This window comes from Xiphias gladius, chromosome 15 (assembly GCF_016859285.1).
Source record: "Xiphias gladius isolate SHS-SW01 ecotype Sanya breed wild chromosome 15, ASM1685928v1, whole genome shotgun sequence".
In the NCBI taxonomy this organism is placed as follows: Eukaryota; Metazoa; Chordata; class Actinopteri; order Istiophoriformes; family Xiphiidae; genus Xiphias; species Xiphias gladius.
In genome coordinates this window covers 1,861,215-1,889,183 of record NC_053414.1, presented here as the reverse complement: position 1 = coordinate 1,889,183, position 27,969 = coordinate 1,861,215, and the positions used below count along the sequence as shown (strand labels likewise).

The window sequence follows — 27,969 nt, the reverse complement described above, 5'->3', positions numbered from 1 at the left end:
TACACTAATGAGATTCATGAGATTTTATTTTGTATAGCACACATTCTTATGCTACAGGAGCCTAATATGATGATGACACATAAAATAATTAATCAGTGAGAGGGCTTCTCTGAACATTGGTGCATTACAAATAACAGAAGGGAGCAAAGACTGAGAGGGTAAATTAGAAAGAATGCATTTTTAATTACACTATCTAACCTTAGCTTATGGGCAATGAGTTGACTTTGCCTACTGCAGTATAACATGATACAGTTTTACAATCTGCTGAGCTGCTGCGGAGTTTTACCAGCTGTAGCTGCTTTAGCTGCTCTATGCAAGAAGTCTTAGCTATAGAGAGTGATATGATATCCTGTGCCTGTGCAAAGGTAATGACTGTAAAATAATTCACTTGCTCATCACAAACATTCTCAGTGGGATCTAGTCGAAGCTCAAAATGGCATCGGTCTTCCTTGCTGACCTCAATGCTTTCATCCAAGGAGAAGTTTAAGTCATTGTTGCTCAAATCTGGAATCTGTTCCAAGGCTGCCGCGTCAGAGAACTGTGTGTGTGCCATCTTCCTCAGTCACTATAAACAACCCCAACGTGCTCATTTATGGGGGTTCTTGCCTCATAACGACCCAATAATGACTGCTGAATTACCGGGCCGTTATCATGGATAGCTCTATTTTCAAATGGACGGGCCACTAGCAGCTTATTTCTGACTCAGAGACTGAGATATGCATGTTGCTCTTTTTATTCCCCTCACGTAGCTTTGCAAAATAAATTAACTTTGTAACTATATACATTTTAAAGTAGACTTTTGAAGGTTTTGGAGGATGTTTTTTTTATGTTTGTTCATCCTGCCGGCGGGATTGCGACTCCAGAGTGTTAAGGATTACTAAGGGTAGGAGAAAGAGCAGTCTAACCTTCAGTTGCCACCAGACCGTGTGGAGTTTTGAATGGGTATACGCCAGCGCCGGAACGTTTCCTGGCACCAGTGTATACTCCACGACATAATTGCATTGTCGAGAAAGAGAGATGGCTGAGAAACAGCCATAGACGAGGTCAGAAGCACAAAAACTGAAAAGAAGCACCATGATCAGGCAAAGGCGAAGAGTCACATTAACATTGGTGAAGCTTTCCAATGGTTACTGCATGGTTGGACGGAAAGAAATTCAGCCCTGGACTTATCTGCTGGGACCTGCCAACATCAGGAATGACAGGCACACAGAGAGGGCCAGTAAAGAGACTGACAGAGCCGGTAAAAACTTTAAAAGCTTGCTATAAGGAAAAACTAAGGATGTTTTGATGGTCTACCGGCCCAGTGATGTGGCGGCCCACTGATTCTTTTCCCGGTAGTCCCGATGACCAGTACAACTATGGTGGAGAGACCTCTGACAGCTGAAAGGCATTAAGAGGGATGCGGAGGTTGCTCTGTGTCTGCTTGACAGGTGTGTAAAAACATTACTTTTGCAATTTTTTATAGAGCTAATAGGTCAGTATTGTTTTGTCCCATTTGCTAATGTTTGTGATCTAATCCCAACTAGTAGCAGGAGAGTTGTGAGTATCGCTGTCTGCAGCTGCTGTGCTGGTTCTGGGAAACCGTCTTGTCCTCTCTGCATGTTTAGCTTCACTGTAGCAACTGTAGTAACAGTTAGCTAACCCACAACCAAGCTAACTTTAGTTAAATTACTTGCTGTCTCAATGTTTGATCTAAAAACAGAACTTTGCTAGCACAGTGGGATTATTTGTATTGATGCATAATTCGTAATGCTATCCAGGGTAAGGTTACCTTCCTTGTCATCTTAGCTACAAACCTACGGTCCTCTTTTCTATCGCTGTAGTTTTGTAAAAACAATCTAAACAATTAAGTTTTGCTAGTTTTTACTAGTGTTTTCGATACTGTGTTTGTATGTATGTTGTGTGTTTGACATTTTATATTATAAGGTTTGTTTTGCTTCAGCTGAGAAAGAATATCCAATTCCACGGCGTATGAGATTTCACCATTGTGTTGTTACCTTGGCGATGCGCGTCCATGAATTTGGGGGGTGTAGCACTGAAGGGCGTGATGTATTTGTTTTGCTGTTGAGTTTAAATATCAATGATCTTTCTCCAGAATTGCTAACTCCACCTATGAATAAATCTATAAAATCAGAGTTTATCAGAAACTGAACGATAAAATCCTGTAGTTATTGTCATTGTTATCTCTGCTGTTTACACAATCCACAGGCAGAATGTCACTGGGCCTCAATGCAAAAACGTTTCCATATTCTTCTAATAAATCTCTTAACTTCTATCTGCCTGCTCAGAGTCAGATTCACCAAATTCTTAACTGCACAAACTTGTTGTAACTTGCTTGTTCCAGACTGATGAAAGTCACCTGTTCCCGAGGATGTGTGTGTTCATGAGATCTGATCAATAACTGAATCAATGCCCAGAAAGTATCTGTATATGGCTGCCTGTTTTGCTCTGTGTGGGAGTCGTATTAGAAGAGCTGAAATAATCACAATATATTAATAATCGTGATGCCAATAACATATCATCACAGCAGAGCTGGACTGTGTCAGAAATACAGAGGAAATTATTTAATGTGAAGTTAGACGCTAAAACATGTCTTCCTAGATCAAAGTGGTCCATGACTAATATGAGAGTTCATGTGACGTGACAGAAATATCAGACAGGATGATATTACAGTCTGTACAGCAGGTGATGTTACACTGTTAGATGTAGGGAAGAGAACACCGGATTTAACATCAACTACTGAAATCTGATAATAATTGTCACAGAATTTAAAAAACCTCAGTAAGTTGGCAGCTGTGATGATGATCTGGGGAAGAGAATATTAATCTTTATATGACTTGTAAATCTCATTCGTACTTCAGAGAAAATTACTCATACACGGTATTTAAGAACAAATCTGTTAGTTCTTGCTTGAGACACTGTGTCAGACAATATCATATATTTGAAAATAAAAACCAAGGAACTAGAAAATTGAAAGATCACTAATATAAAGAAAAGTAATTTGTGTCGCTCCCTGTAGCAGGACATGAGGCTAAATGCCTGTAAATAATGTAAAATCCAGAGCATGATGATGTTTTTTTTCTCTTGGTCTCTGGATGAATAATAAGTACAAACAATAAAACAGGATGGAATGTATAAATGGATGGCGACATAAAAGACAGCGGTTGTGTGACGGAGTTCAAGATGCAGATGTCAGTGAAGTAAAATATAAACATTAAATATCGAGTCAAGAGGGTTGGAGACAGTTTCTTCCACTGTTGTTGTTGACATGAACTTTGTGTAGAATAAAGACTGATCTGAGGTCTGTAATGTGTTCAGGTTCGAGATCCCGGAGCCAAGGCCGAGCGAGGCGGATCAGATGGAGGGAGGAGAGCAGCCTCTCAGTGCTGAACTCAAACGCTTCCGCAAAGAGTTTGTTCAACCAGTCCAGCTCAGGTAGAGAACTGCACCTGGTAGAGGGATTCACATACTGCAGCCCTATGAAAAAATATTCAGACCAACAGCAACACAGTCCGGACCTCACACAGACCATTACACACTGCTCCATAGTCTTTAGAACACACTTCTGCTCTAGGTTCTTATGTTCCCTCATTGTGCTCTTAAGGTTCCTGAGCAGAAGTCCGATCTAATTTGAATTCCACACAGAAATTTTTTCCAGTTTGTTCAGTGTCATTGTCTTTAAGAGGAAACAAGAGAAACATGCTGATGAGACTGATTCTGCTCCTCTCTCTGTAACAAACTCCTCCTCCTGCTACTCCTCCTGTAGAGTGCTGAATGTGTGTCGCCACTGGGTGGAGCATCACTTCTATGACTTTGAGAGAGACGCTCACCTGCTGAAACGACTGGAGGACTTCATCGCCTCAGTCAGAGGTATGTACTTGAACACCTCACAACTTAGAAAACACACCTGTCATCTCACCTGGAGCGTGTTAACAGGTTAATTTTGCTTCATCAAAACAAACTGTCGGCCATCCAGTAAAGCGTTGCAACAGGTTCAGCTGTAGTCAACTGTGACACTTGTGTACATTCCACTTTAACATCATGATGCGTGGGCCAATCACATAGCTATATTTCTGCTGTTTATCTGGTGATTTTTGAAAGATAAAATTGTTGTCTGTATGGTAACTTTCCAGAGTTGTAAAATCCTGTCCGACAGTGTTAAGCCGCTGATACACTTTTAACTACGTTTTCACATTCAAGTCATGGCCACCACGCGTGTCCTGTGTTCCTCAGAAATTAACACTTCATAGTGCAGCAGATGACCAGAGGGTGTAGTATCAGAAAGTATGGACAGCGGCAGGTTTGATCAACAACAATAGCGGGAAGTTTTGAAGAGAAATTCACACAGCTCGTCCGCCTGACAAACCAGTTACTATGTTTTTAATCCTCCTCATACAAAGTACGCAAACAGGTGAACAATGATGCTGGTGTCGCAGGTGCTGTCTGTGTGTACATGTTGGTAAAAATCACGAATATCAGTGACCTTATAAACCTGGTGCCTGATAAATCTTCAAACCCAGTGATCTGTTACTGTATCCGGACTGAACGGAGCACAAACTCCTGGAAACCAGCTTCCAGAAACTGTCAGGTCCAAATCCTTCAGTAAACACTTGAAGGTTGTTACAGGTAGATGATGTCATGTGTTTCAGGTAAGGCGATGAGGAAGTGGGTGGAGTCGATCACCAAGATCATCCAGAGGAAGAAACAGGTGCAGGTTAGCGGGCCCAGTCACAGCATTACCTTTCAGAACTCCCCTCCTCCAATCGAGTGGCACATCTGTAAACCAGGAAACACTGAGCAGTTTGACCTCATGACACTGCACCCGATCGAAATCGCCCGCCAGCTGACACTGCTCGAATCTGATTTCTACAGGTAACGCACCTGTCACACACCTGTCCGATCTGTCACACACCTGTCTGAGCTGTCTCACACGCACGTGTCGCACACCTGTCTGAGCTGTCTCACACGCACGTGTCGCACACCTGTCTGAGCTGTCTCACACGCACGTGTCGCACACCTGTCTGAGTTGTCTCACACACACGTGTCGCACACCCGTCTGAGCTGTCTAACACACACGTGTCGCACACCCGTCTGAGCTGTCTACGCACACCTTTCGCACACCCGTCTGAGCTGTCTCACGCACACCTGTCGCACACCTGTCTGAGATGTCACACGCACACACGTGTCGCACACCCGTCTGAGCTGTCTCGCGCACGTGTCGCACACCCGTCTGAGCTGTCTCACGCACGTGTCGCACACCCGTCTGAGCTGTCTCACGCACACCTGTCGCACACCTGTCTGAGATGTCACACGCACACACGTGTCGCACACCCGTCTGAGCTGTCTCGCGCACACCTTTCGCACACCCGTCTGAGCTGTCTCGCGCACACGTGTCGCACACCCGTCTGAGCTGTCGCGCACACGTGTCGCACACCCGTCTGAGCTGTCGCGCACACGTGTCGCACACCCGTCTGAGCTGTCGCGCACACGTGTCGCACACCCGTCTGAGCTGTCTACGCACACCTTTCGCACACCCGTCTGAGCTGTCTCGCGCACACGTGTCGCACACCCGTCTGAGCTGTCTCGCACACACGTGTCGCACACCCGTCTGAGCTGTCTCGCGCACACGTGTCGCACACCCGTCTGAGATGTCACACGCACACACGTGTCGCACACCCGTCTGAGATGTCACACGCACACACGTGTCGCACACCCGTCTGAGATGTCACGCGCACACGTGTCGCACACCCGTCTGAGATGTCACACGCACACACGTGTCGCACACCCGTCTGAGCTGTCACACGCACACACGTGTCGCACACCCGTCTGAGCTGTCACACGCGCACACCTGTCTGAGCTGTCAATCACCCATCAAACACCTGGCACATACCTGTCTGACCTCCTGCAGGGCAGTGCAGCCGTCAGAGCTGGTTGGCAGCGTCTGGACCAAAGAGGACAAAGAGATTCACTCCCCCAACCTGCTAAGGATGATCCGACACACCACCAACCTCACCCTGTGGTTTGAAAAGTAAGAACTCCACCCTCAACACACCTCACTTCCAGTAGTACCCTTTACCTCCATCTACACCACCAAACCTCACTGTTATTCAAGATGTCAGACCTCCAACCACTTGACTCCATCACAAGCTCCAACCGTGTTACAACCACAGGTCCAACTTAAACCTTAAACATCCCTCCAACCGCATCACATTCTAACTACACTTCCAACATCATCCAGTGGTTTCCAGACCTCCTGTGTCACTTCCAGATGTTTCACCTTCTTGCTGCTCCAACCATCAGCTTCACCTCCCTCAGGCGGTAAACAGAGGTGGAGGTGGAGGTTTGGTGTCATGTCTGATCGGTTACCTGAGCTGTGTGTGTTTTCTCTCTGTAGGTGTATTGTAGAAACAGAGAACCTGGAGGAGCGAGTGGCTGTTGTTTCTCGGATCATTGAGATCCTCCAGGTTTTTCAGGAACTCAACAACTTTAACGGAGTTCTGGAGGTCGTCAGCGCCATGAACTCTTCACCTGTCTACAGACTAGACCACACTTTCGAGGTAACTACAACACAAATACTCTGACATGTGAACTCAGCTTCTTTTGTTTCTGGACAGAAGTTGGGTGTTCCCGTTCAGGAGGGGAAACATCCTGTAGACTGTTAGAGACAGGGTAACTTGTTTAGACTCTTTTGCAGCTGCTGGAGATGATTTGTTGATGTCCAACAGCTCTCTGATCAAAGCGACTCTCTTTTGGTCACTGTGACTATAAAGTTACTACAATTACAGTACATGTAATGTTGTCGCAGGTTAGATGCACATGAGCTGAAGTACTTAAACATGTCTGAGTGAAACGTGAGGTCAAAGAACGTACCGATTGTTGCTTCTCATTCTACACACATTTCATACCTGTTCACTCAGGTAAACTCTGTCCCACCTCCTCCATCTACCACCGCTTATCATTACCATTTATCCAATCGTAACAGATTGAACAATAATCACTCAAGCATAAAATTGTAATTGATTCATAAGAGAAGCAAATTGCGAAAAAACGGACTTAGAAAAAATTTTGTGTTTGTTACAAACTCCTGAATTCCCCACGTGTCTAAATAAGGAGGTTTGATGTTTTTTTGTTTGCAGCAAATTCCGAGTCGACAGAGAAAAATCCTGGAGGAAGCTCATGAGCTGAGTGAAGATCACTACAAGAAATATTTAGCCAAACTACGGTCTATCAACCCCCCCTGTGTCCCCTTCTTTGGTATGATCCAACACACTGACATCTGTTTATGAAAGGGTTAAACAAGAAGGTCAAAGGCTAAATAATCAACCTATGTGTCTGACAGGAATCTACCTGACCAACATTCTTAAGACGGAGGAGGGAAACCCCGACTTCCTGCGCAGACATGGCAAAGATCTGATCAACTTCAGTAAGAGACGGAAAGTGGCTGAAATCACTGGAGAGATCCAGCAGTACCAGAACCAGCCGTACTGTCTGAAAGTGGAGAACGACATCAAGGTCAGTTTGATGATGGGGTTATTCAGTGTGACCTGTTAGGTTCATGATCTCAGAGATAATGTTTTAATGAGCTGAGAGTTAATTCTCAGATTTGTGATGAAGTCTGATGTGTGTTTTGGAGCAGAAGTTCTTTGAGAACCTGAACCCAATGGATGACATGTCAGAGAAGGACTTTGCTGATCATCTGTTCAACAAATCTCTGGAGATCGAACCTCGAAACGCCCGATCATTACCTCGATTTGTAAGTATCACCATGGTAACGCCATGTTTCAGTAGTAGAACCTTGAGGAACTCCACAAGCCATTACTAAGACTATCACAGGTAGATTTTTGACAACATGTTTATGTGTCAAATGTTGTGTTTACAGACTAAAAATCTACTGTAAAGGTTAACTCACTGATTTCCCACCTCAGTGTGTGTCTCCAGGTGGTTGGGAGTACGACTGTATATGTTTTAAGAGTATAAGGCCTTTAGTGTCTCCACAGGGAGCTTTGTGAAGTCTGAAAAACGTCCTCAGGTGATGTCCCCTGAGGGGTTAGGTCGAAGGCTGCCAGTCTGAAAAGTAAAAAAAAATCTTGGGTCGTGAAGACACAAGCTTACTAGACCTTTGTGGAATGCTCCTCATCATTGCTGCAGGATACATTAGCAGCTACTAACATAACAAACCCCAATCCCCCACCCAGTTTTCAGAGATGTTTTTGTTGATCACAGTCGTCTAATTAAATCAGTATGTGTGAATGTTGAAGTCATATTGTCTCTAAACACTGGACTTAAGAAGTATCTCCAAAAATATTATTAAAATACCTGACAAAATAGTCAAACATCCAGAAATATATCAGTAAAAAATGTGTGGCATAAACAAGACGATATCTCTGTTTCACCTGTGTCCAGGTGAAGAAGTACACCTGTCCTCTGAAGTCTCCGGGGATCCGTCCCACCTCAGCGAGGCCTGGCACCATGCGACACCCGACGCCACTGCAGAATGAGCCCAGGAAGATCAGCTATAGCCGCATCCCTGACAATGAGGCCGAGGGGGGGGCTGTCTCCGCCCCCAACTCCCCCCGCACCCCCCTGACTCCACCGCCCGCCTCTGCCGCCTCCAGCTCCACTGACGTTGGTAGTGTGTTTGACTCGCCACAGGGTCCCAGCAGCCCTTTCCACTCCAGTAAGACTTACCCACCAACCAGTCACAGAGCTGACACCAATCCCTCTGTGTGTTTGTGTGTGTGTGTGTGTGTGTGTGTGTGTGTGTGTGTCTGTGTGTGTGTGTGTGTTTCTGTGTGTGTGTGTTTCTGTGTGTGTGTGTGTGTGTGTGTGTGTGTGTGTGTGTGTGTGTGTGTTTCTATGGTTGTGTCCACAAGTTTTGGTTTGAAACCACCATTGTGAGGACATTTTGTATGGTTCACACACCTTCAAAGGGCTGTTTAAGGGTTCAGACCTGGTTTTAGGGTCCAGGTTAAGGAAACGGGCTGGGGAACGCATTATGTCAATGAGTGTCCTCACAACTAATATAAGACCACGTGTGTGTCTCATTGTTTCTAAGTGTGTCTCTCTCTTATTGTCTCTCTCACTGCGTGTTTCTGTTTGACTCTCTGTGTGTGTCTTGCTGTGTGTGTGTCTGTCTCTCTGTGTGTGTCTCGCTGTGTTTGTGATTGACAGGTATCTTCATTAAACTTTTTCTCCTCAGACACTAACAGCTCAGACTAATCTGCACTAACTTCCATCTCTGCACGTCGTTCAGCTGCTCAACATCTGGCTCAAACATCTGGATCAGACAGCTGCTCAACATCTGGCTCAAACATCTGGATCAGGCAGCTGCTCAACATCTGGCTCAAACAGCTGATCAGAAAACTTGAGTTATACAGTATTAAAGATATACTTGAAAAATAATCAGTGATCAGCTGCCTTCAGTTACTTCAGATTTTACCTTCAAGTGAAATTTGAGTGAGAATTGCCTGAAGCATCAGTCAGGGTCTTCTGCTCCTCCTCCTGTTCCTCCTCTTCACATTGTTTCTCCTCCTGCTCCTCCTCTTCCCAGTGTTTCTTCTCCTCCTCCTCCTCCTCCTGTTTTTCCTCTTCATCTTCTCACAATGTTTGTTCTCCTCCTCCTCTTACCAGTGTCTCTCCACCTCCTCCTGCTCCTCCTCTTCCCAGTGTTTCTCCTCCTGCTCCTCCTCTTCCCAGTGTTTCTCCTCCTGCTCCTCCTCTTCCCAGTGTTTCTCCTCCTGCTCCTGCTCCTCCTCTCACAGTGGTTCTCCTCCTGCTCCTCCTCTTCCCAGTGTTTCTCCACCTCCTCCTGCTCCTCCTCTTCCCAGTGTTTCTCCATCTCCTCCTGCTCCTCCCCTTCAGTGTTTTTCCTCCTCCTCCTCTTCCCAGTGTTTCTCCACCTCCACCTCTTCCTCCTCTGTGTTTCTCTTCCTGCTCCTCCTCTTCCCTGTGTTTCTCCACCTCCTCCTCTTCCTCCTCTTCCCAGTGTTTCTCCACCTCCTCCTCTTCCTCCTCTAACAGTGTTTCTCCTCCTGCTCCTTGTCAGGTTCAAACAACCTAAAACAGATATAAGCACAGAAATGAGGCAGGACACAGAGTGGTGAGGTTAAATACTTGCAAGGAGAACGGACAGAGAGTGCTCAGTTACAATCTCCAACCCGCTCTGAGTTTCTCAGCCGTCTACCTTGCTCTTTTATTTCCATAGGGTGGTTCGTATGTTGGCATAGCTACACAATCTCATCTGAGGAGCAGGATGCCTCCTACCCGTCTCAGGGACGGGTCAAGGAACAAAAACAAGGGAAGAGGGAATATATCTTATCTTTATCGGGGTAACTGTCTTGCAGCTGCAGTACCTCCTTGTGCAGAACTCTCAAGGGTGCAGATAATAAGAGAGAAATAGCAAAGCATGGGATAATTGGCATAATTTATGTACATTCTTCTAACATTTCCCTCCTGTTTATCACATATTTGCTCATTTCTCATATCACTTTAACAGCCACTTCAGTGGATTTTCAGCTGTAAGATCATTTTTCATGAGAACAAATACATTTACACTCAGAGTTTAGTTAGACATAGCTCTCATCATCATCATCTCCATAGTCCTCAGGATCGAAGAACACATCAGAGAGATGATGGTCGTCATCTTTGTCATCATCTGCATCTTCTTCACGTGACTCTTCACCCAGAAGAGTATACGTTTGCGTGAAATCTTGTTTCATAGGTGTTATCGCAGTGAAGATGAGTCGCTGAGTGAGAGATCTGATACAGGGAATACAACAACATCCACAGAGGGTTAGAATAGTAAAAACAGCAAGTGACACTAGGATGGAGGACACCAGAGCCTTGTATCTCCCGAACATGTTCAGCCAGTCATCCCACATGGAGGTGTCGACGCCGGAGTGTTCCTTCATCTTCTTGTTCAGGATTCGTAGTCCATCTACTGCAACAGACAAACTGCCATCTGCAGCGGTGTTATTAGGAATGAACGTACAACATCGTTCCCCAAACATTGAACACACTCCTCCTTTCTCGGCTAGAATCATGTCGATGGCTATTCTGTTCTGGAACGCCATTAGGGAGGTGGCTGCTAATTGCTGATGAACTGCTTCAAACCCTCGTTGTGTTAGATTTCCCAATTTTTGCACATTATAATGAACATAGTTGATTCTGTCAACATTCTTATTTATAGTGCACCACCAACAGATGCTAGACTCAAACCCTGCAGCTACCTGATCGATCAATTTGTATTCATCAGGTACTCCTCTCGGTACTCCTATAGCATCAATATAGGTTGGGTCTGGGCTAACATTTCTTTTTGTTCTGAACAGAGGCTTCTCACCGATCGCGTTGGTGAGCAGGTCTTTCAGCGTCAGGGGATGAACTTCCACTGGTAGTAAGAGCGTTACCAGTGCACACAGACCTGATGAGTCCATGGGAAAACGATCTCTGATCGTCTGTCCTCCACACCACCACCAGAGGTCACTACGAGCCATGAGGTGCCTGTTCACTGTTGCTAGGTGAACGGTGTGGAGACACCATGAGGTAGACACGGAACCTACATCCTCTGTTCTTTTTCCCCTAGTGACATTAAGACAGGTAAAGTTTCCTGCAGCTACTTTATTTGAGAAAATCGGTGGTGCCGTTTCTTGCGAGGTAAGTGGATAAGCATTGTCCCATGCCTGACAGTCTGGTCTTACAGTTTTATTCCACATTACATCTATTACACAGGATTGAGTCATTGGTGCTGGAACAACTTGTAGTACTGGCCTAGGACCCATACATACGACGCAGGAACCTCTAGCTGAGACATCTGCCGCCTGTCTGGCCAATATCATCCAGTTGTTTGCTGACTCAGTAATTCCTGTATACGACACTATACGGACCTTTGTTTTCTCCTTTGTTTTAACAACATAAGTAGCTTTTGAGGTAGATTTTGGCCCTGGAGTAAAATCGTTTTGCCTCCCTTTTTCCCCATCGTCCTTGTGTTGACAGGGCTGAGTGGCTGTGCTATTTGGACAGAGACTAACCCATGTGCATGGGTCAGTGCCAACCTTTTGTATGCAAAACCCAAACCTGTGGCATGTCGGTGGGTCATACTGTCCTGTTGCTGTTGGCTCTGTCAGCGGTTCGGCTGTGCCATTTATGACAAAGCATAACTGATTTCGAGTCCAGTTATAACTTAGTCTACGCGCCCACTCCTTAGCCTTTTCTGAGGTGCCAAATGTTTCCGCAGCCCAGGATGAATCTGTAGGCAAAATAATATTACTCCAGTCATTCCCACTAGTTTTGTAACCATTTACATCAATATAGGCGGTGTAACCCGCCCAATGTCTTGTGGTATAGCCCTCAGTCATGGGCAAATCATAGAAGCACCAATCCGCTATGCCATTTTTGCAATTATAGCAAAGGTAGGGATCTGGTGTTGTTCCGCCTATAGCGGTCGACGTATCGCAGGGATCCGAGAATGCTCCTGTCAGAGTTTTAACATAGACATCCGCTCCTTCTGTCCTTCGCGTTCGCATAAGTTGAAGTGATTCCGTTTGGACTTTGACTGTTTCAGTACTATTTGCGCTTTTCGACGGAGGTTCCCAAAAGTACCATACCAGGGGACATGTTACAATAATTGATAGCAGAAATAGATAGCACATTGCGAGGTCTGCCAACACATGCGGTCGAGTCATTGTGGGGACTGTAACTGCTTATAGATTTAGCGGCTTGTAATTTCTTCTCTGAGTTTCGAGTTTACCTGACCTCTAGACAGTCAAGTCCACTCTATTGTCAGTTTTCTGCTCGCTATTTCTGTTCAGTGTCCTCGGCCGCAATGACGCGTTTGCAGTGTGTTAAGTGGACCCAGGTGGATCTTTCCGCTATCTTTAATGCTGTTGGCGTTGTCAATAACACTTGATATGGACCTTCCCACTTGGGCGAGTGCCAATGCTTCCTTTTAATGCTTCTGATTAGCACCCAGTCGCCTGGTTTCACTAATTGTGGTACCTGCAAAGAGACAGGGGAATCTTCGTCAGTGACTTTCTCTTTTTGCTTTTCTAGCATTTTGCGCATGTAATCAGCCAAATTCATTTCGGTGTCTGTTTCCCATTCATTTTTAAATTGTGGCAGTCTGTACGGTCGTCCAAACATAGTTTCATATGGAGTTAATCCTCCGGAACTTGTTATGTTTATGTACAATTGCACTAGATCTAGGCATTGAGTCCATGGTCTGCCTGTTTCTTCCATACATTTCTTTAACCTATTTTTAATAGTGCCATTCGCTCTCTCCACTAAGCCTGCACTTTATGGATGATAAGCTTAATGGTTCTTTAGGTCAATGTGGAACATAGTGCCTATTTTTCGTATCAGCTGATTTACAAAATGAGCTCCATTATCGCTGTAAATCCTCTCAGGTATTCCATATCTTGGAATAATGTTTTTGCATAATGCCTTTGCTACTGTTAGCGATCGATGTTTAGTTGGGAATAATTCAATCCATTTTGAGAATGCATCTATTATTACCAGACAAAATTTCTTTCCTCACTTTGGTGTAGTTCAATGAAATCCATGTGTATTGCCTGAAACGGGTATTGTGGTGCAGGGAACTGTCCTCGTCGTGACGAGATTCCCTTGTGGATTATATTTAGCACAGGTTAAACATGCTCTGCAATAATTTTTTGAATAGGAAATGAATCCATAGGTTGTATATTTTGGTGTACCTGTCCTACCATCCCTCCTGTTGAGACATGTGTTACACCATGGCTCTAATGTGCTGCCCATTTGTAGAGATTTTTTGGTAAGATAGGTTTATTGTTTGGTCATACATAGACGTCATCGCGTTTTTGTGCTCCGTTTTTTATCCACACCTGTTTTTCATTTTCTGGACTTTGTTGTTGCATTTCTCGTAGTGTGTCAGTTGTTAAAGGAGTTGATTCATCGGTCACGACATAGTTGTCGCTTTCTGCGGCTTCCTTAGCTTTTTTATCTGCTAGTGCATTTCCTAGCGAGACAGTATCTTTCCCTGCGGTGTGTGCCGCACATTTGCAGATTGCCAGTGTTTTGGGTAGTTGTACTGCTTTTAGTAATTCTTTTAATAACTCTGCATGTGTGACTGGTTTACCTGTTGAGGTAACCATACCTCTGTTTTTCCAGTATTATTAACGTGTGTACAGTTGCATAGGCATACTGGCTGTCTGTATAGATAGTGACTTCTCGACCTTTCATAAGCTTACATGCTTCTGTTAGGGCAACTAATTCTGCTGCTTGTGCAGAGAAGTGAAGGTAGAGCCCTGTTTTCAGTACTGTTTTGGAGGTCACTACAGATACCCTGTTTTTGTTTTGTCGGCTGTCTTTTTGGATGAACCATCTACAAACACTATTTCACCTGTTTTCAATTGTTGGTCTTTCAAATCACCTCTGCTTTTAGCTGAAAATCCCAAGCGCCTGACAATCGTGTTTCTCACCATCCTCAGGGAGTGGTATCAGCGTTGCAGGATTCAGCGTTGTACATCGCTCTATTGTCAGATGTGGTTGTGAGAGCAATGTGGCCATGCACGACAAATGTCGAGCCGGCGACAGGAAGGTCATACTAGTTTGCAGTAATAGTGCCGAAACTGCATGAGGAACTTTTAATATTAGTGGGTGGAACAGTACTATTACTGCACTTGTTTCCACAGCCACAGAGGCAGCGATAACTGCTTTCACACAGTGTGGGAGTGCACAGGCCACACTGTCTAGTTTTGACGAGAAATATGCTATTGGTCTTAATTTATCACCGTATGTTGTAAGGAGAACTGAGGTCATGAAATGACCTTTGCAGTCTACCATCTGTATGAACGGTTTGTTGTAATCTGGTAAGGCCAACGCTGTGCTAGACACTAACACTTGTTTGATTGTGCAGAAAGCTGTCTCTGCTTCTGCAGTCCATTTCAACTGAGATGTCATTTTGAGATCTTCCTCATACATCATTTTACTCAATGGTGATGTTATTTCAGCATAATTCGGTACCCAGTTTCTACAGTAATTAGTTGCCTAGGAAGGACATCATTTGCTTTTTGTTTGAGGTTTAGGTGCCTGCAAGATTGCAGTTTTTCTGTCTTCCACTATGGTTCGCCCCTCCTCGCTCAAATTGTGTCCTAAGTACTTAACTTCGCTTGCACATCTGTAATTTATTTTGCTCACTTTGTGTCCTCTTGTGCTAGATGTTTCAACAGTGCCAATGTATCTATTTTGCATGTTTCTTTTATCAGGGAAGCTAACAACACGCCATCTACATAGATGAGGATTTGGCTCTTCCCTGGAGGCGTGAATTTAGCCATGCTAGCATTCATTACTTGAGAGTAAATTGTGGGACTTTCACAGTACCCTTGTGGCAGTCTGGTGTATGTGTATCTCTGTCCACCAAACGTAAATGCAAACCAAAATTGACTCCTTTTCGCGATTGGTATGGAGAAAAGGCATTGCTGATGTCTACCACAGTGAAAAACCTTGCATCTGGTCTTAATGTATTCAGGAGAGTGTAAGGATCTGGGACACAGGGAGCTCTTTGAATTACTGCGTTGTTTACTGCTTGTAAATCTTGCACCATGCGCCATCCTATAGACGGTGCTTGCTTTTTGACTGGGAATATAGGAGTGTTACATGGGGAATCATCACACTTAATTATCACTCCTGCAGCAATTAAATCAGTTATTACTGGTTTTATGCCTTCGCTTGCATCTGGTTTCAAGGGGTACTGTTTTACACATGGTCTGTACTCCGTTTTTGGTCTGATTTGAACTGGCAGTGCTCCTTTTATTAAACCAACATCAGTGGATCCCTTTGACCACAGCTCTACAGGAATTGCCTCCAACAGGCTTTCTTCTTCCTGTGTTAGCATTAGGTTTCATTCTGAGTCTTTTGCATTGGAGTGTAGATGCACTCCTTCTTGGACTTGAATGGTCCAGAACAGGGCTTTCCTGGTCAGACCAGTTGAGTCACTGTACCAAGTGTTTACTGCTGTTGCAGTCCAATCAGTTGCTTGCTCGCCCTGCTGCACTATTTTTCCCAAATCTTTCCAAGTTTTGGTTTTGTCTTTGTACAGAGAGATGTGTGGAGGCGTCCACATTCTGAGTAGTTTCCCTACTCTGTCTGTTAGTGTGACGCCTGCAACAGCTGTATTCTCTGCATCTGAGTACAGATAACTGATTGTGACTGTAGCAGGGGTAACTGCAGCCAGTTTTTTCTCATACTCTGGGTCTGGTCCAGGTGCGTTTCGGAACCACATTGTGATGTGCAATGCATCATCAGCCATTGCATTTTCAACTTTTCTGATTGCATTTTTCCCCTCTGCCATCAGGGCTGTCCCTGTTTTCTGAGGTGGTTTGTTAGGGATGTCGAGTGAGTAATAGTGATAAGGTTGACCTATCCCTCTGAGAACAAAAATGTTCCCTTGAGCCAATTCTTCTTTTCGTACAACAGCCATGTGACCCTCTTTTGTCGGAACCAATGCAAGCTCCAGCTGTAGTAGGCCATCTCGGCCTAGGAGATTTACTGGGCAGTCTGGGAGTATTAGTATTGATAATTGACACGATCGCCCTTTTGGATCTCTAATCCAAGCAGGTTCTGATTGTGGTGCGTAGGTCAAGCGTCCATTAGCACATCTTACTGACACCTTTTGATCACTAGGTGAGTAATTTGGAAATAGTTCTATGCAGGTTGTTCTGCAGGCTCCAGAATCGCATAGGAATGTAACAGGTTTCCCATTTATCAACAATGTTATCTCTGGTTTTGTCTCGTTAAGGGATAAAATCTCTTGTAAATTTAGTTCCACCTCCTCATCACTGTTTTCCTCAGCTTCCAAGGGAGGCTCATTTCCTGGATCATCTAGTCATGCTGATGAATTGCTGTGCCCTGGGCATTCACGTGCCATGTGACCTTCTCTGCCACAGTTCCAGCATTCCATCCCAGAGCACTTGTTTGTTTTGCGCTTGTCTATACCATGACCTCGGCTGCGATCTATGAATCCTCCTTAAAACCTCTTCTGAAACCTCCCTGAATCCTCCCCTGCCCTTTTGCCGACCCCTCCCTTGGCCTTGGTAGTATATTTCGTCTCTCATCCTGATAGAAGGTTTCAACAGATGACTTTTTTTTCCTTTTACCTCTAGTCACTTTCTGCGTGTAATGCATGACTTATGTACTCCTCCAACGTCCCTGTGGACAGGTTTATGTAGTGTTTCTGAACCCATCCATGTATTCCTTCTTCTCGCCCCTGCATGCAGTGCATTTTTCAACTGCTGTCTATATGCACCTACATCATCACCATTGTCTTCTAAACCGCTATGGGTTCTGAAAACAATAGCCATCCTGACTCTATAGTCATCAAATGACTCATCATCTTTTTGTTTAACCCTGCCTATCTCTGTGTAATTGGCTCTTCTCTGAAACCGTACTCTGGCTCTTCTTGCCAAGCCTTCAATTCTCTGCTGTAATTCTGGTGTGTCAGGAGGTAGGGGACGTCCCTGATTATTTCTAGGGTTCCAATCTCCCCTCACATGGTGCCAGTCACTGCCCATGGCAGTCATCCACACCTGCTGGACCTCATTACCATTGAGATGGTATGATTGTCTCAGGTCATTAAAATCTTCTATGAACTGAGTTATGTCTTCTCTATGTGGGGTGAGACCTTGTACAGCTTTCTTTATGTCATCTGCTGTCCATGTACGATACACTAACATTGTGGGCATCTGATCGTCTTGGCCCATTAGTGGGTTTGGAACTTCTATCATTGGATATTCATCTATAGTCTCAAATGAGGGGGGTGCTGACGGAGGTGGGGAAAATAGTTTTCCTAATTTTTTAGACCATGACACGCTAGGTCCTTTTTGTGACCTCGTGTGTCTCGGTTCAGTGCTATACTCCGGTAGAGGAGGTTCCTCTGGTATGTCAGGGTAAAGTTTTTGCTTTATGTCTTCAGTGAATGTCTTTTTTGGTGCGTGTGCATGTCCTCCACTAGCTCCCTCCTCTTTCTCTGCCCTTTGTGGCATCTGCCTCCTTTTTACCACTACACGCTCATCATCTTCTTTTCTGTGAAACATAGTTTCCTGTTCTTTTCCCTTTTGTTGCTCTTGCAACTTTTCTTTTCTCTCTTTTTCTCTCTGTTCTTCCTCTCTCTTTTTTCTCTGGCCCTGTTCTCTGCTTTTTGCTATTTTTAGCCAGCATTCTGTATCCTCAAAGCCTAATTTTTTCATACGATTTTTATCATCTTGTGCGTCACGCCGTATTTTCTCTTGTAAGACTGTAATCTTTTGCGTATTCAGGCTTCCATCGTAGTCAAATTTTTTTATCCATTTATCGAGATGTTTGGTATATTGGTGGTCGTGTTTTTCAACATATTTCCAGTCTTTACATGTTAAGGCTTCTCGCGGACTCTGCTTACTGTGTCCTTTTCCCATTTTAATGTTTTGGATCAGTCTTTCAACACCTAGGGTATTCTACGACTGATATTTCTTAAATTGAGATAACAGAAATCCTGTTGTGGTAATCCTCAAGCTTCTACCTCCAAGGAGGCGAAGGATTCTTGCCTAGTGCTTCCACAACAGTTTGTTATTTGGCTCTCAATCTTATTTCATGATAGAGAATACCTAGTGGTATACTCTATCCATTCACTCCCCTTCTTTTTGAAAAACAACTGTGGTCACTGTTTTATTACGGAATTTATCGGACTCCGCCGTCCCTCTTTTACCTGTCAGTGCCTAGGATTCACAGGGTTTTGTTTAACGCCTAAAGCCGTACTACCAGTGTACTCTTTACCGTTTCTCTGAGACCCGCCCTCACGCGTTCTCTAACAGTCTACCACAGTGTTTTCCTTTCACTCCTTTTTTAATGAAAATAACACTCACCAAACCGTAGTCCTCCTCTTGGATTCCCGTCAACCCTTAGACTCCAACTGGCGAGCTGAAGCCCAGTCCCGGAAAGGGTCTTTTTTAGGCCGAGCCCTTTTAAGCACGGCCTGCCGTGGCCACGGTCTTAACTGGTGTTCGCTCCGCCTGCAGGAGTCTCGGGTGTGTTGGGATCCGCTCGAAGGACCAAGTTAATGTCAGGTTCAAACAACCTAAAACAGATATAAGCACAGAAATGAGGCAGGACACAGAGTGGTGAGGTTAAATACTTGCAAGGAGAACGGACAGAGAGTGCTCAGTTACAATCTCCAACCCGCTCTGAGTTTCTCAGCCGTCTACCTTGCTCTTTTATTTCCATAGGGTGGTTCGTATGTTGGCATAGCTACACAATCTCATCTGAGGAGCAGGATGCCTCCTACCCGTCTCAGGGACGGGTCAAGGAACAAAAACAAGGGAAGAGGGAATATATCTTATCTTTATCGGGGTAACTGTCTTGCAGCTGCAGTACCTCCTTGTGCAGAACTCTCAAGGGTGCAGATAATAAGAGAGAAATAGCAAAGCATGGGATAATTGGCATAATTTATGTACATTCTTCTAACACTCCTCCTCTTCACAGTGTTTCTCCACCTCCTGCTCCTCCTCTGTCTTTCTCCTCCTGCTCCTCCTCTTCCCAGTGTTTCTTCTCCTCCTCCTCCTCCTCCTCCTGTTTTTCCTCTTCATCTTCTCACAATGTTTGTTCTCCTCCTCCTCTTACCAGTGTCTCTCCACCTCCTCCTGTTCCTCTTCAGTGTTTCTCCTTCTCCTCCTGCTCCTCCTTTTCACATTGTTTCTCCACCTCCTCCTGCTCCTCCTCTTCCCAGTGTTTCTCTTCCCAGTGTTTCTCCACCTCCTCCTCTTCCTCCTCCTCCCCGTTCAGTGTTTCTCCACCTCCTCCTCTTCCTCCTCTGTGTTTCTCTTCCTGCTCCTCCTCTTCCCTGTGTTTCTCTTCCTGCTCCTCCTCTTCCCTGTGTTTCTCTACCTCCTCCTCTTCCTCCTCTTCCCAGTGTTTCTCTACCTCCTCCTCTTCCTCCTCTTCCCAGTGTTTCTCCTCCTCTTCCTCCTCTTCACATTGTTTCTCCACCTCCTCCTGCTCCTCCTCTCAGTGTTTCTCTTCCACCTCCTCTTCCTCTTCCCAGTGTTTCTCCACCTCCTCCTCCTTTTCAGTGTTTCTCCACCTCCCCCTGTTCCTCCCCTTCACAGTGTTTCTCCTCCTGCTCCTCCTCTTCTCATTGTTTCTCCTCCTGCTCCCCCTCTTCAGTGTTTCTCCACCTCCTCCTCCTCTTCAGTGTTTCTCCACCTCCCTTTCTCCACCTCCTCCTGTTCATCCTTTCAGTGTTTCTCCCTCTGCTCCTCCTCCTGCTCCTCCCTCAGTGTTTTCCTTCTCCTCCTGCTTCTCCCCTCAGTGTTTTTCCATCTCCTCTCAGTGTTTTCCTCCTGCTCCTGTTCCTCCTTTCACAGTGATTCTCCTCCTCTTCCTCCCCTTCACAGTGTTTCTCCTCCTGCTCCTCCTCTTCTCATTGTTTCTCCTCCTGCTCCCCCTCTTCAGTGTTTCTCCACCTCCTCCTCCTCTTCAGTGTTTCTCCTCCTGCTCCTCCTCTTCAGTGTTTCTCCACCTCCTACTCGTCATCCTCTCACAGTATTTCTCCACCTCCTCCTGTTCATCCTTTCAGTGTTTCTCCCTCTGCTCCTCCTCCTGCTCCTCCCCTCAGTGTTTTTCCTTCTCCTCCTGCTTCTCCCCCTCAGTGTTTTTCCATCTCCTCGTCTTCTTCAGTGTTTCTCCTCCTGCTCCTGTTCCTCCTTTCACAGTGATTCTCCTCCTCTTCCTCCCCTTCACAGTGTTTCTCCTCCTGCTCCTCCTCTTCTCATTGTTTCTCCTCCTGCTCCCCCTCTTCAGTGTTTCTCCACCTCCTCCTCCTCTCCTCCCCTTCTCCTCCTGCTCCTCCTCTTCTCATTGTTTCTCCTCCTGCTCCCCCTCTTCAGTGTTTCTCCACCTCCTCCTCCTCTTCAGTGTTTCTCCACCTCCTACTCGTCATCCTCTCACAGTATTTCTCCACCTCCTCCTGTTCATCCTTTCAGTGTTTCTCCCTCTGCTCCTCCTCCTGCTCCTCCCCTCAGTGTTTTTCCTTCTCCTCCTGCTTCTCCCCCTCAGTGTTTTTCCATCTCCTCGTCTTCTTCAGTGTTTCTCCTCCTGCTCCTGTTCCTCCTTTCACAGTGATTCTCCTCCTCTTCCTCCTCTTCACATTGTTTCTCCTGCTCCTCCTCTCAGTGTTTCTTCTCCTCCTCTTGCTCCGTGATCTCTGTGCTTCTCCTCCTGCTCCTCCTGCTCCTCCTCTTCACATTGTTGTCGACCTCCTCCTGCTCGTCCTCAGTGTTTCTCCTCCTGCTCCTCCTCCTCTTCCTCCTCTCAGTGTTTCTCCACCTCCTACTGCTCATCCTCTGACAGTGTTTCTCCTCCTGCTCCTTCTCTTTACAGGGGTTCTCCTCCTCCTCCTGTTCCTCACCTTCACAGTGTTTCTCCTCTTCCTCCTGCCCCTCCTCTTCACAGTGTTTCTCTACCTCCTCCTGTTCCTCCCCTTCACAGTGTTTCTCCTCTTCCTCCTGCTCCTCCCCTTCACAGTGTTTCTCCTCTTCCTCCTGCTCCTCCTCTTCTCATTGTTTCTCCTCCTGCTCCCCCTCTTCAGTCTTTCTCCTCCTGCTCCCCCTCTTCAGTGTTTCTCCACTTCCTCCTGTTTCTCGTTTTCACAGTGTTTCTTCTCCCCCTCCTCCTCCAGTGTTTTTCCTCCTCCTCTTCCTCCTCTGTGTTTCTCTTCCTGCTCCTCCTCCTCTTTCCCTGTGTTTTTCCACCTCCTCCTGTTCATCCTTTCAGTGTTTCTCCTCCTGCTCCTCCCCCTCCTCCGCCTCAGTGTGTTTTCTTCTCCTCCTGCTCCTCCCCCTCCTCAGTGTTTTTTCTTCTCCTCCTGCTCCTCCCCCTCAGTGTTTTTCTCATCATCTCCTCCTGTTCCTCCTTTCACAGTGATTCTCCTCCTGTTCCCCCCTTCAGTGTTTCTCCTCCTCCTCCTCTGTGTTTCTCCTGCTCCTCCTCTTCCTTCTCTTCACATTGTTTCTCCTGCTCCTCCTCCTCCTCTTCAAATTGTTTCTCCTGCTCCTCCTCTCAGTGTTTATTCCCCTCCTCTTGCTCCGTGATCTCTGTGCTTCTTCTCCTGCTCCTTCTCTTCCCAGTGTTTCTCTTCCTCCCCCTGCTCCTCCTTTCTCAGTGTTTCTCCTCCTCCCCCTGCTCGTCCTTTCAGTGTTTCTCCACCTCCTCCTGTTTCCGTTTTCAGTGTTTCTCCTCCTCCTTTTCCTCCTTTCAATGTTTCTTCTCCTCCTCCTTTTCCTCCTTTCAATGTTTCTTCTCCTCCTCCTCCTTCTCCTCCTTCTCCTCCTCTTCTTCAGTGTTTCGCCTCCTCCTCCTCTTCTTCAGTGTTTCTCCTCCTCCTCCTCCTCCTTACAGTATTACTTCTCCTGCTCCTCCTTTTCCTCCTTTCAGTGTTTCTTCTCCACCTCCTCCTCTTCTTCAGTCTTTCTCCACCACCTCCTCCTCTCAGTGTATCTCCTCCTGTTCCTCCTTTCACAGTGTTTCTTCTTCTCCTCCTCTTCAGTGTTTCTTCTCCTCCTCCTTTTCCTCCTTTCAGTGTTTCTTCTCCTCCTCCTCCTCTCAGTGTTTCTTCTCCTCCTCCTCTTCTTCAGTGTTTCTTCTCCTCCTCCTCTTCTTCAGTGTTTCTCCACCACCTCCTCCTGCTCCTTCTCTTCCCAGTGTTTCTCCTCCTCCTCCTCCTCCTCTCAGTGTATCTCCTCCTGTTCCTCCTTTCACAGTGTTTGTTCACCTCCTCCTTTTCCTCCTTTCACAGTTTCTTCTCCTTCTACTCCTCTTCTTCAGTGTTTCTCCTCCTCCTGCTCCTTCTCTTCCCAGCTTTTCTCCTCCTCCTCCCGCTCCTCCTCCTCTTCCCAGTGTTTCTCCTCCTCCTCCCGCTCCTCCTCCTCTTCCCAGTGTTTCTCCTCCTCCTCCCGCTCCTCCTCCTCACAGTATTACTTCTCCTGCTCCTCCTTTTCAGTGTTTCTCCACCTCCTCCTTTTCCTCCTTTCAGTGTTTCTCCTCCTCCTCCCGCTTCTCCTCCTCACAGTATTACTTCTCCTGCTCCTCCTTTTCACAGTGTTTCTCCACCTCCTCCTTTTCCTCCTTTCACAGTTTTTTCTCCTCTTGCTCCTCCTCTTGTTTCTCCTCCTCCTCCTCCTGCTCCTTCTCTTCCCAGTGTTTCTCCTCCTCCTCCTCCTCCTCTTCCTCCTCCTCCTCTTCCCAGTGTTTCTCCTCCTCCTCCCGCTCCTCCTCCTCACAGTATTACTTCTCCTGCTCCTCCTTTTCACAGTGTTTCTCCTCCTCCTCCCGCTCCTGTTTCTCCTCCTCACAGTATTACTTCTCCTGCTCCTCCTTTTCACAGTGTTTCTCCACCTCCTCCTTTTCCTCCTTTCACAGTGTTTCTTCTCCTCCTCCTCCTCCTCCTTCTCTTCACAGTGTTTCTCCTCCTCCTCCCGCTCCTCCTCCTTCTCTTCACAGTGTTTCTCCTCCTCCTCCTCCCGCTCCTCCTCCTCCTCCTTCTCTTCAGTGTTTCTCCTCCTCCTCCTCCCGCTCCTCCTCCTCCTCCTTCTCTTCCCAGTGTTCCTCCTCCTGCTCCTCCTCCTCACAGTATTACTTCTCCTGCTCCTCCTTTTCCTCCTCCTCCTCCCGCTCCTCCTCCTCACAGTATAACTTCTCCTGCTCCTCCTTTTCCTCCTCCTCCTTCTCTTCCCACTGTTTCTCCTCCCGCTCCTCCTCCTCACAGTATTAGTTCTCCTGCTCCTCCTTTTCCTCCTCCCGCTCCTCCTCCTCACAGTATTACTTCTCCTGCTCCTCCTTTCACAGTGTTTCTTCTCCTCCTCCTCCTCCTCTTCCCAGTGTTTCTCCTCCTCCTCCTCCTCCTCCTCCTCCTTCTCTTCCCAGTGTTTCTCCTCCTCCTCCTCCTCCTCCTCCTCCTCCTTCTCTTCCCAGTGTTTCTCCTCCTCCTCCCGCTCCTCCTCCTCCTCCTTCTCTTCCCAGTGTTTCTCCTCCTGCTCCTCCTCCTCACAGTATTACTTCTCCTGCTCCTCCTTTTCCTCCTCCTCCTCCTCCTTCTCTTCCCACTGTTTCTCCTCCCGCTCCTCCTCCTCACAGTATTAGTTCTCCTGCTCCTCCTTTTCCTCCTCCCGCTCCTCCTCCTCACAGTATTACTTCTCCTGCTCCTCCTTTTCACAGTGTTTCTCCTCCTCCTCCTTTCACAGTGTTTCTTCTCCTCCTCCTCCTCCTCTTCCCAGTGTTTCTCCTCCTCCCGCTCCTCCTCCTCCTCCTTCTCTTCCCAGTGTTTCTCCTCCCGCTATCACTTCTCCTGCTCCTCCTCTTCCTCCTCCTCACAGTATAACCTCTCCCGCTCCTCCTCTCACAGTGTTTCTCCTCTTCACTCTGCAGCCTGCGACAGCATCTTTGCTGTGGTCTCTCTGCCTCGCGGTCCACGTTAGTATGACCCTCCCGACTCTCCGTACATCCGCTCCATCACTCCCATCCTGCCTCGCAGTCACCCGAGGACTCGCCTGTCTGTTCGCTCACCTGTGTAGTGACGCAACCGTGCCTGTCACAGCAGAGATGCACTGATCTGTTTGTCTGACCTCAGAGTACCTGCAGGTCTGGGATCAGTACTCCGTTATTATCTGATTTAAACTCAGTAAACCCCTCTGTGGGAACTGATCTGGGCTCATGCGTCCGTTATGTTGCGGAGTTGGAAATGTGGATCGGCGACATCACGAATGATTGCTGATTAGTTTAATCAGCTGAGTATCAGAGCCGATTATTGATCAGGCATATCTGATCGTTGCATCTCACACCATCAAACTCACCCGTCCTAACAATGCTCACCTGTGGGTGTATCACATCCTGCAGTGTAGTTTCCATAGTAACAGTTCACCTCCATGGAAGAAACCATCAGCTCTCAGGCCGCCACGTGCTAAAGTGTTCTGTGACACCTGAGTCTTTGAACCAATCAGCTGCAGGCAGGGTGAACCTGTCCTATCAGGTTTTACAGATGTCACTTTATCAGGTACACCTGTGCAGTGCGATGCCGTCCAGTCCTCGCCTGTCAGAAAAGTGTAACTTCACTTCTGTGTTTGTGACTGCGCTCAGAGTTCAAGCTCCCGTTGTACCGCTGCGGTTTCCAAAATTCACATAGCCGAGGAGAAAAACCTGGATATAGCACAGTCCACTACCAGACCGTCAGTGACTCTGAGCTCTCTGATAAAACACTGAACTGAAGATTTTAGACATCAGAACAGGTGGATTGGACTGTACAGGTGTACCTGATATTGTGGACACTGAGCGTGTCTTTCACATAGCTGTTATGTCTGTGACTGCAGGTCGTTGCTGTTCAATGTCATCAGTGTGTTCCTGCGACCTCTGTGTGTTAACGGCTGCCTCCGGGTGACTGTGAAGTTTAAGTTGACTATTAGAGTGCCAGTGCTGTTTTAACATCGCGTGTCTCTGTGTGTCCTCTCTGGTCTCAGGGTCGTCATCTGTCTCCTCCATGGTTAGTTTCAGTCGGGGTTCAGAGGAGGCTCCTGTTCCTCCTCCCATTCCTCCCCGCAGACGACCAGAGTCAGCTCCTGCTGAGTCCTCCCCCTCCAAGGTACCCGATAAGTGTCCCAGCAGGGGGTTCTGTTTAGATCCTGAACTCTTAAGACCAGTGTCCACAGGGTCCGGCTCTGCGTCGGCTGCCGGAGACGATCTGTTATCTTTACCTGTCGGCTCTGTTTCTGTTGGAGCAGCTTGCACCTCCCAAGACTGAAATCCACTGTGAATAATGCCTGTGATTATTTACAACTCACCCAAGACTCAAGAGAACCATCCACACACAAGTACACTGGACGGATTAAATGTTGATTCTGTGGGTTCAGCGGTGTTTAACATTTAAAAAAACAAGACAACATAAAGTTCCAAGACAGAAAAACAGTGTTAAAGACGGGACAAAGGCAGTGTTAAAGGACAAAAATGGGGCAAGTCATGATGCAAGTCAGATTTCTGTTTCTGACTGAGGATGAAACGGATTTAATCGCGTAAAGGCACGTTAACCAGCAGTCGTTTCCAAGCTGCTGAGCTGCAGATAAAATCCTTTTACGACCAAATCAACGTAAATCCTGGTTGATGGCAGCAGCTCTGAGATCAGCTGTGATGACACTTGAAGTTAGAGGTGACAGTGTCTAAATGAGCTGCTTCTAAAAAATTGACGCCTTTAGAAGATCATTAAAGTAAATGATAATCGTATCTGAACAGACAGTGAAACCATGACGCAGAGGCAGTGAAGGGAACCGATCCCTCCTACCTCTAGTCCACTGGCAAACTCTACCCCCCCGACCCGACCACCGCCGCCTCTGCCTCTGGACATTTAGCCGTCCCGTCACTCAGAGGACCCGGTGGCTCCTCATCTGGGACGGACTCTTGTCTGTTCCGGATCCCCAGCGGAGGACTGACCTGAAGTCAGGACAGCAGAGTCTCCGACCGTCTTCAGCTGCAGGACCCCTCCTGCAGGCATTGACGGACGCCTGGTTTCTTTAACAGCCGAACACGTCTCAGCTCCTCTGCTGCAGCTCTGACTGTGATTTTAGTTGTTGAGTTTGAAGGAAACTCTCCGGCTGCTGGAGGACGTCCAGCTCTTCCTCCTGCGAGGTTTCAATGGACTTATTGTGAGTCTCGGCTGGAGCCGAGCCAGATCCTGTGGACACTCGGTGGTACACTGGTCTCTGATCAGATTGAATTAATGAACTAAGTTGACAGCGGTGTTGTGTTGTCTCCCATCTCTGTCCTCCACACTGACTCTCTCTCTCTCTCTCTTTCTCTCTCCCGACCCACCCAGATGATGTCGAAGTTGGACAGCCCCCCTGCGGTCCCCCCTCGTCAGCCCACCTGTAAACTGCTCCCCCCTCGTTACTCCTCGTCATTGTCATCGTCCTCTCCCCCTGACAGCCCGCCCTCGCTGCCTCCTCGGGAGCCCCTCAGTTCTCCTCTGCACCTCCTCCCGCCCCCTCAGGGTCGCCCCCGCTGTGACCTGCTGCCTCAGGCCTTCTTCCCCTCCACCACCTCCTCCTCACCCTCCATCAGCTCCGCCCCCACCACCTCCTCGCCCCCCCTCCATCCGCCTACCCCTGTCACCCCCAGCCCTACCCCTGCCTCCAGGAAGATGCCTCTCCCCTCCCCTCCCCTCCCCCTCCTCCCCTTGGACGGCCCCCCTGTTCCCCCCCGACACGGTGTCCCCAAACTCCCCCCCAAGACCTACAAGAGGGAGTCTCTGAGCCACGCCCCCCTGCTGGACACCCCCCCTGCACTGTGACTGGACTGCCTGGACACTCTTGAAGGGGGGAGCGCAGCTGATTGGACAGCTTGTGGAGGGGCAGAGCTAGACAAGCTAACACTACAGCTGATTGGATCAGAACAGACGACGGATTTAAAAACATCTGATCGACCAATCAGGACGTTCTGATCTGATCCAGACTGAGACAAAATAAAATACAGATCATGTGCCCTTATTCTGAAAAACTAATTGATTGTGGCCTCCAGCAGAATGTCAAGAACGTTGGGAGAACATCCGACTGTCTGTGGTCAGATTTTCATTTGTTTCTCATCTGTGAGCTGAGACCTGATCGGACCTGATGAGACCTGATTGGACCTCCTTGTGTTGAACAGAGACTTTTGCAGAGAGGATTGTGGATAATTTAGTCCTCCACAGACTGAAGTGGACTCTGGGTCTAAGGTGTTGGTGTGTTAGGAGCCTTCGGGTACTGGACCAGAACCACAGAGGTACTGTAGTGGTTCTGGTGCACCTGTTTGTCTCGGATTGTTGAAGATGTAAACAAACGTGATGATTGCCTTCTTTGAAACAAGGGAATAAAGGTGTTTCTACCACTGAGCTGGATGGACGACAGAACACACGCTTCATTGTCTTTTTATTTTATCTGCTGAATGTCTGCTTGGTCC

General features: G+C 47.0%; 1 protein-coding gene across 1 annotated transcript in view; it reads left to right on the top strand.

The window, feature by feature from the left end:
• The window catches only part of LOC120800238 (son of sevenless homolog 1-like), a 49,668-nt gene extending 22,343 nt beyond the window's left edge, over positions 1–27,325 (top strand). Inside the window, exons 12-22 of the mRNA XM_040146175.1 lie at positions 3,319–3,435; positions 3,767–3,870; positions 4,650–4,872; positions 5,909–6,028; positions 6,395–6,557; positions 7,137–7,254; positions 7,340–7,512; positions 7,637–7,753; positions 8,404–8,677; positions 25,506–25,627; positions 26,852–27,325. Coding sequence (XP_040002109.1) covers positions 3,319–3,435; positions 3,767–3,870; positions 4,650–4,872; positions 5,909–6,028; positions 6,395–6,557; positions 7,137–7,254; positions 7,340–7,512; positions 7,637–7,753; positions 8,404–8,677; positions 25,506–25,627; positions 26,852–27,325 — 2,005 coding nt within the window. The remainder of the gene's footprint in view (positions 1–3,318; positions 3,436–3,766; positions 3,871–4,649; positions 4,873–5,908; positions 6,029–6,394; positions 6,558–7,136; positions 7,255–7,339; positions 7,513–7,636; positions 7,754–8,403; positions 8,678–25,505; positions 25,628–26,851) is intronic.
• The last annotated feature ends 644 nt before the right edge of the window (positions 27,326–27,969 follow it).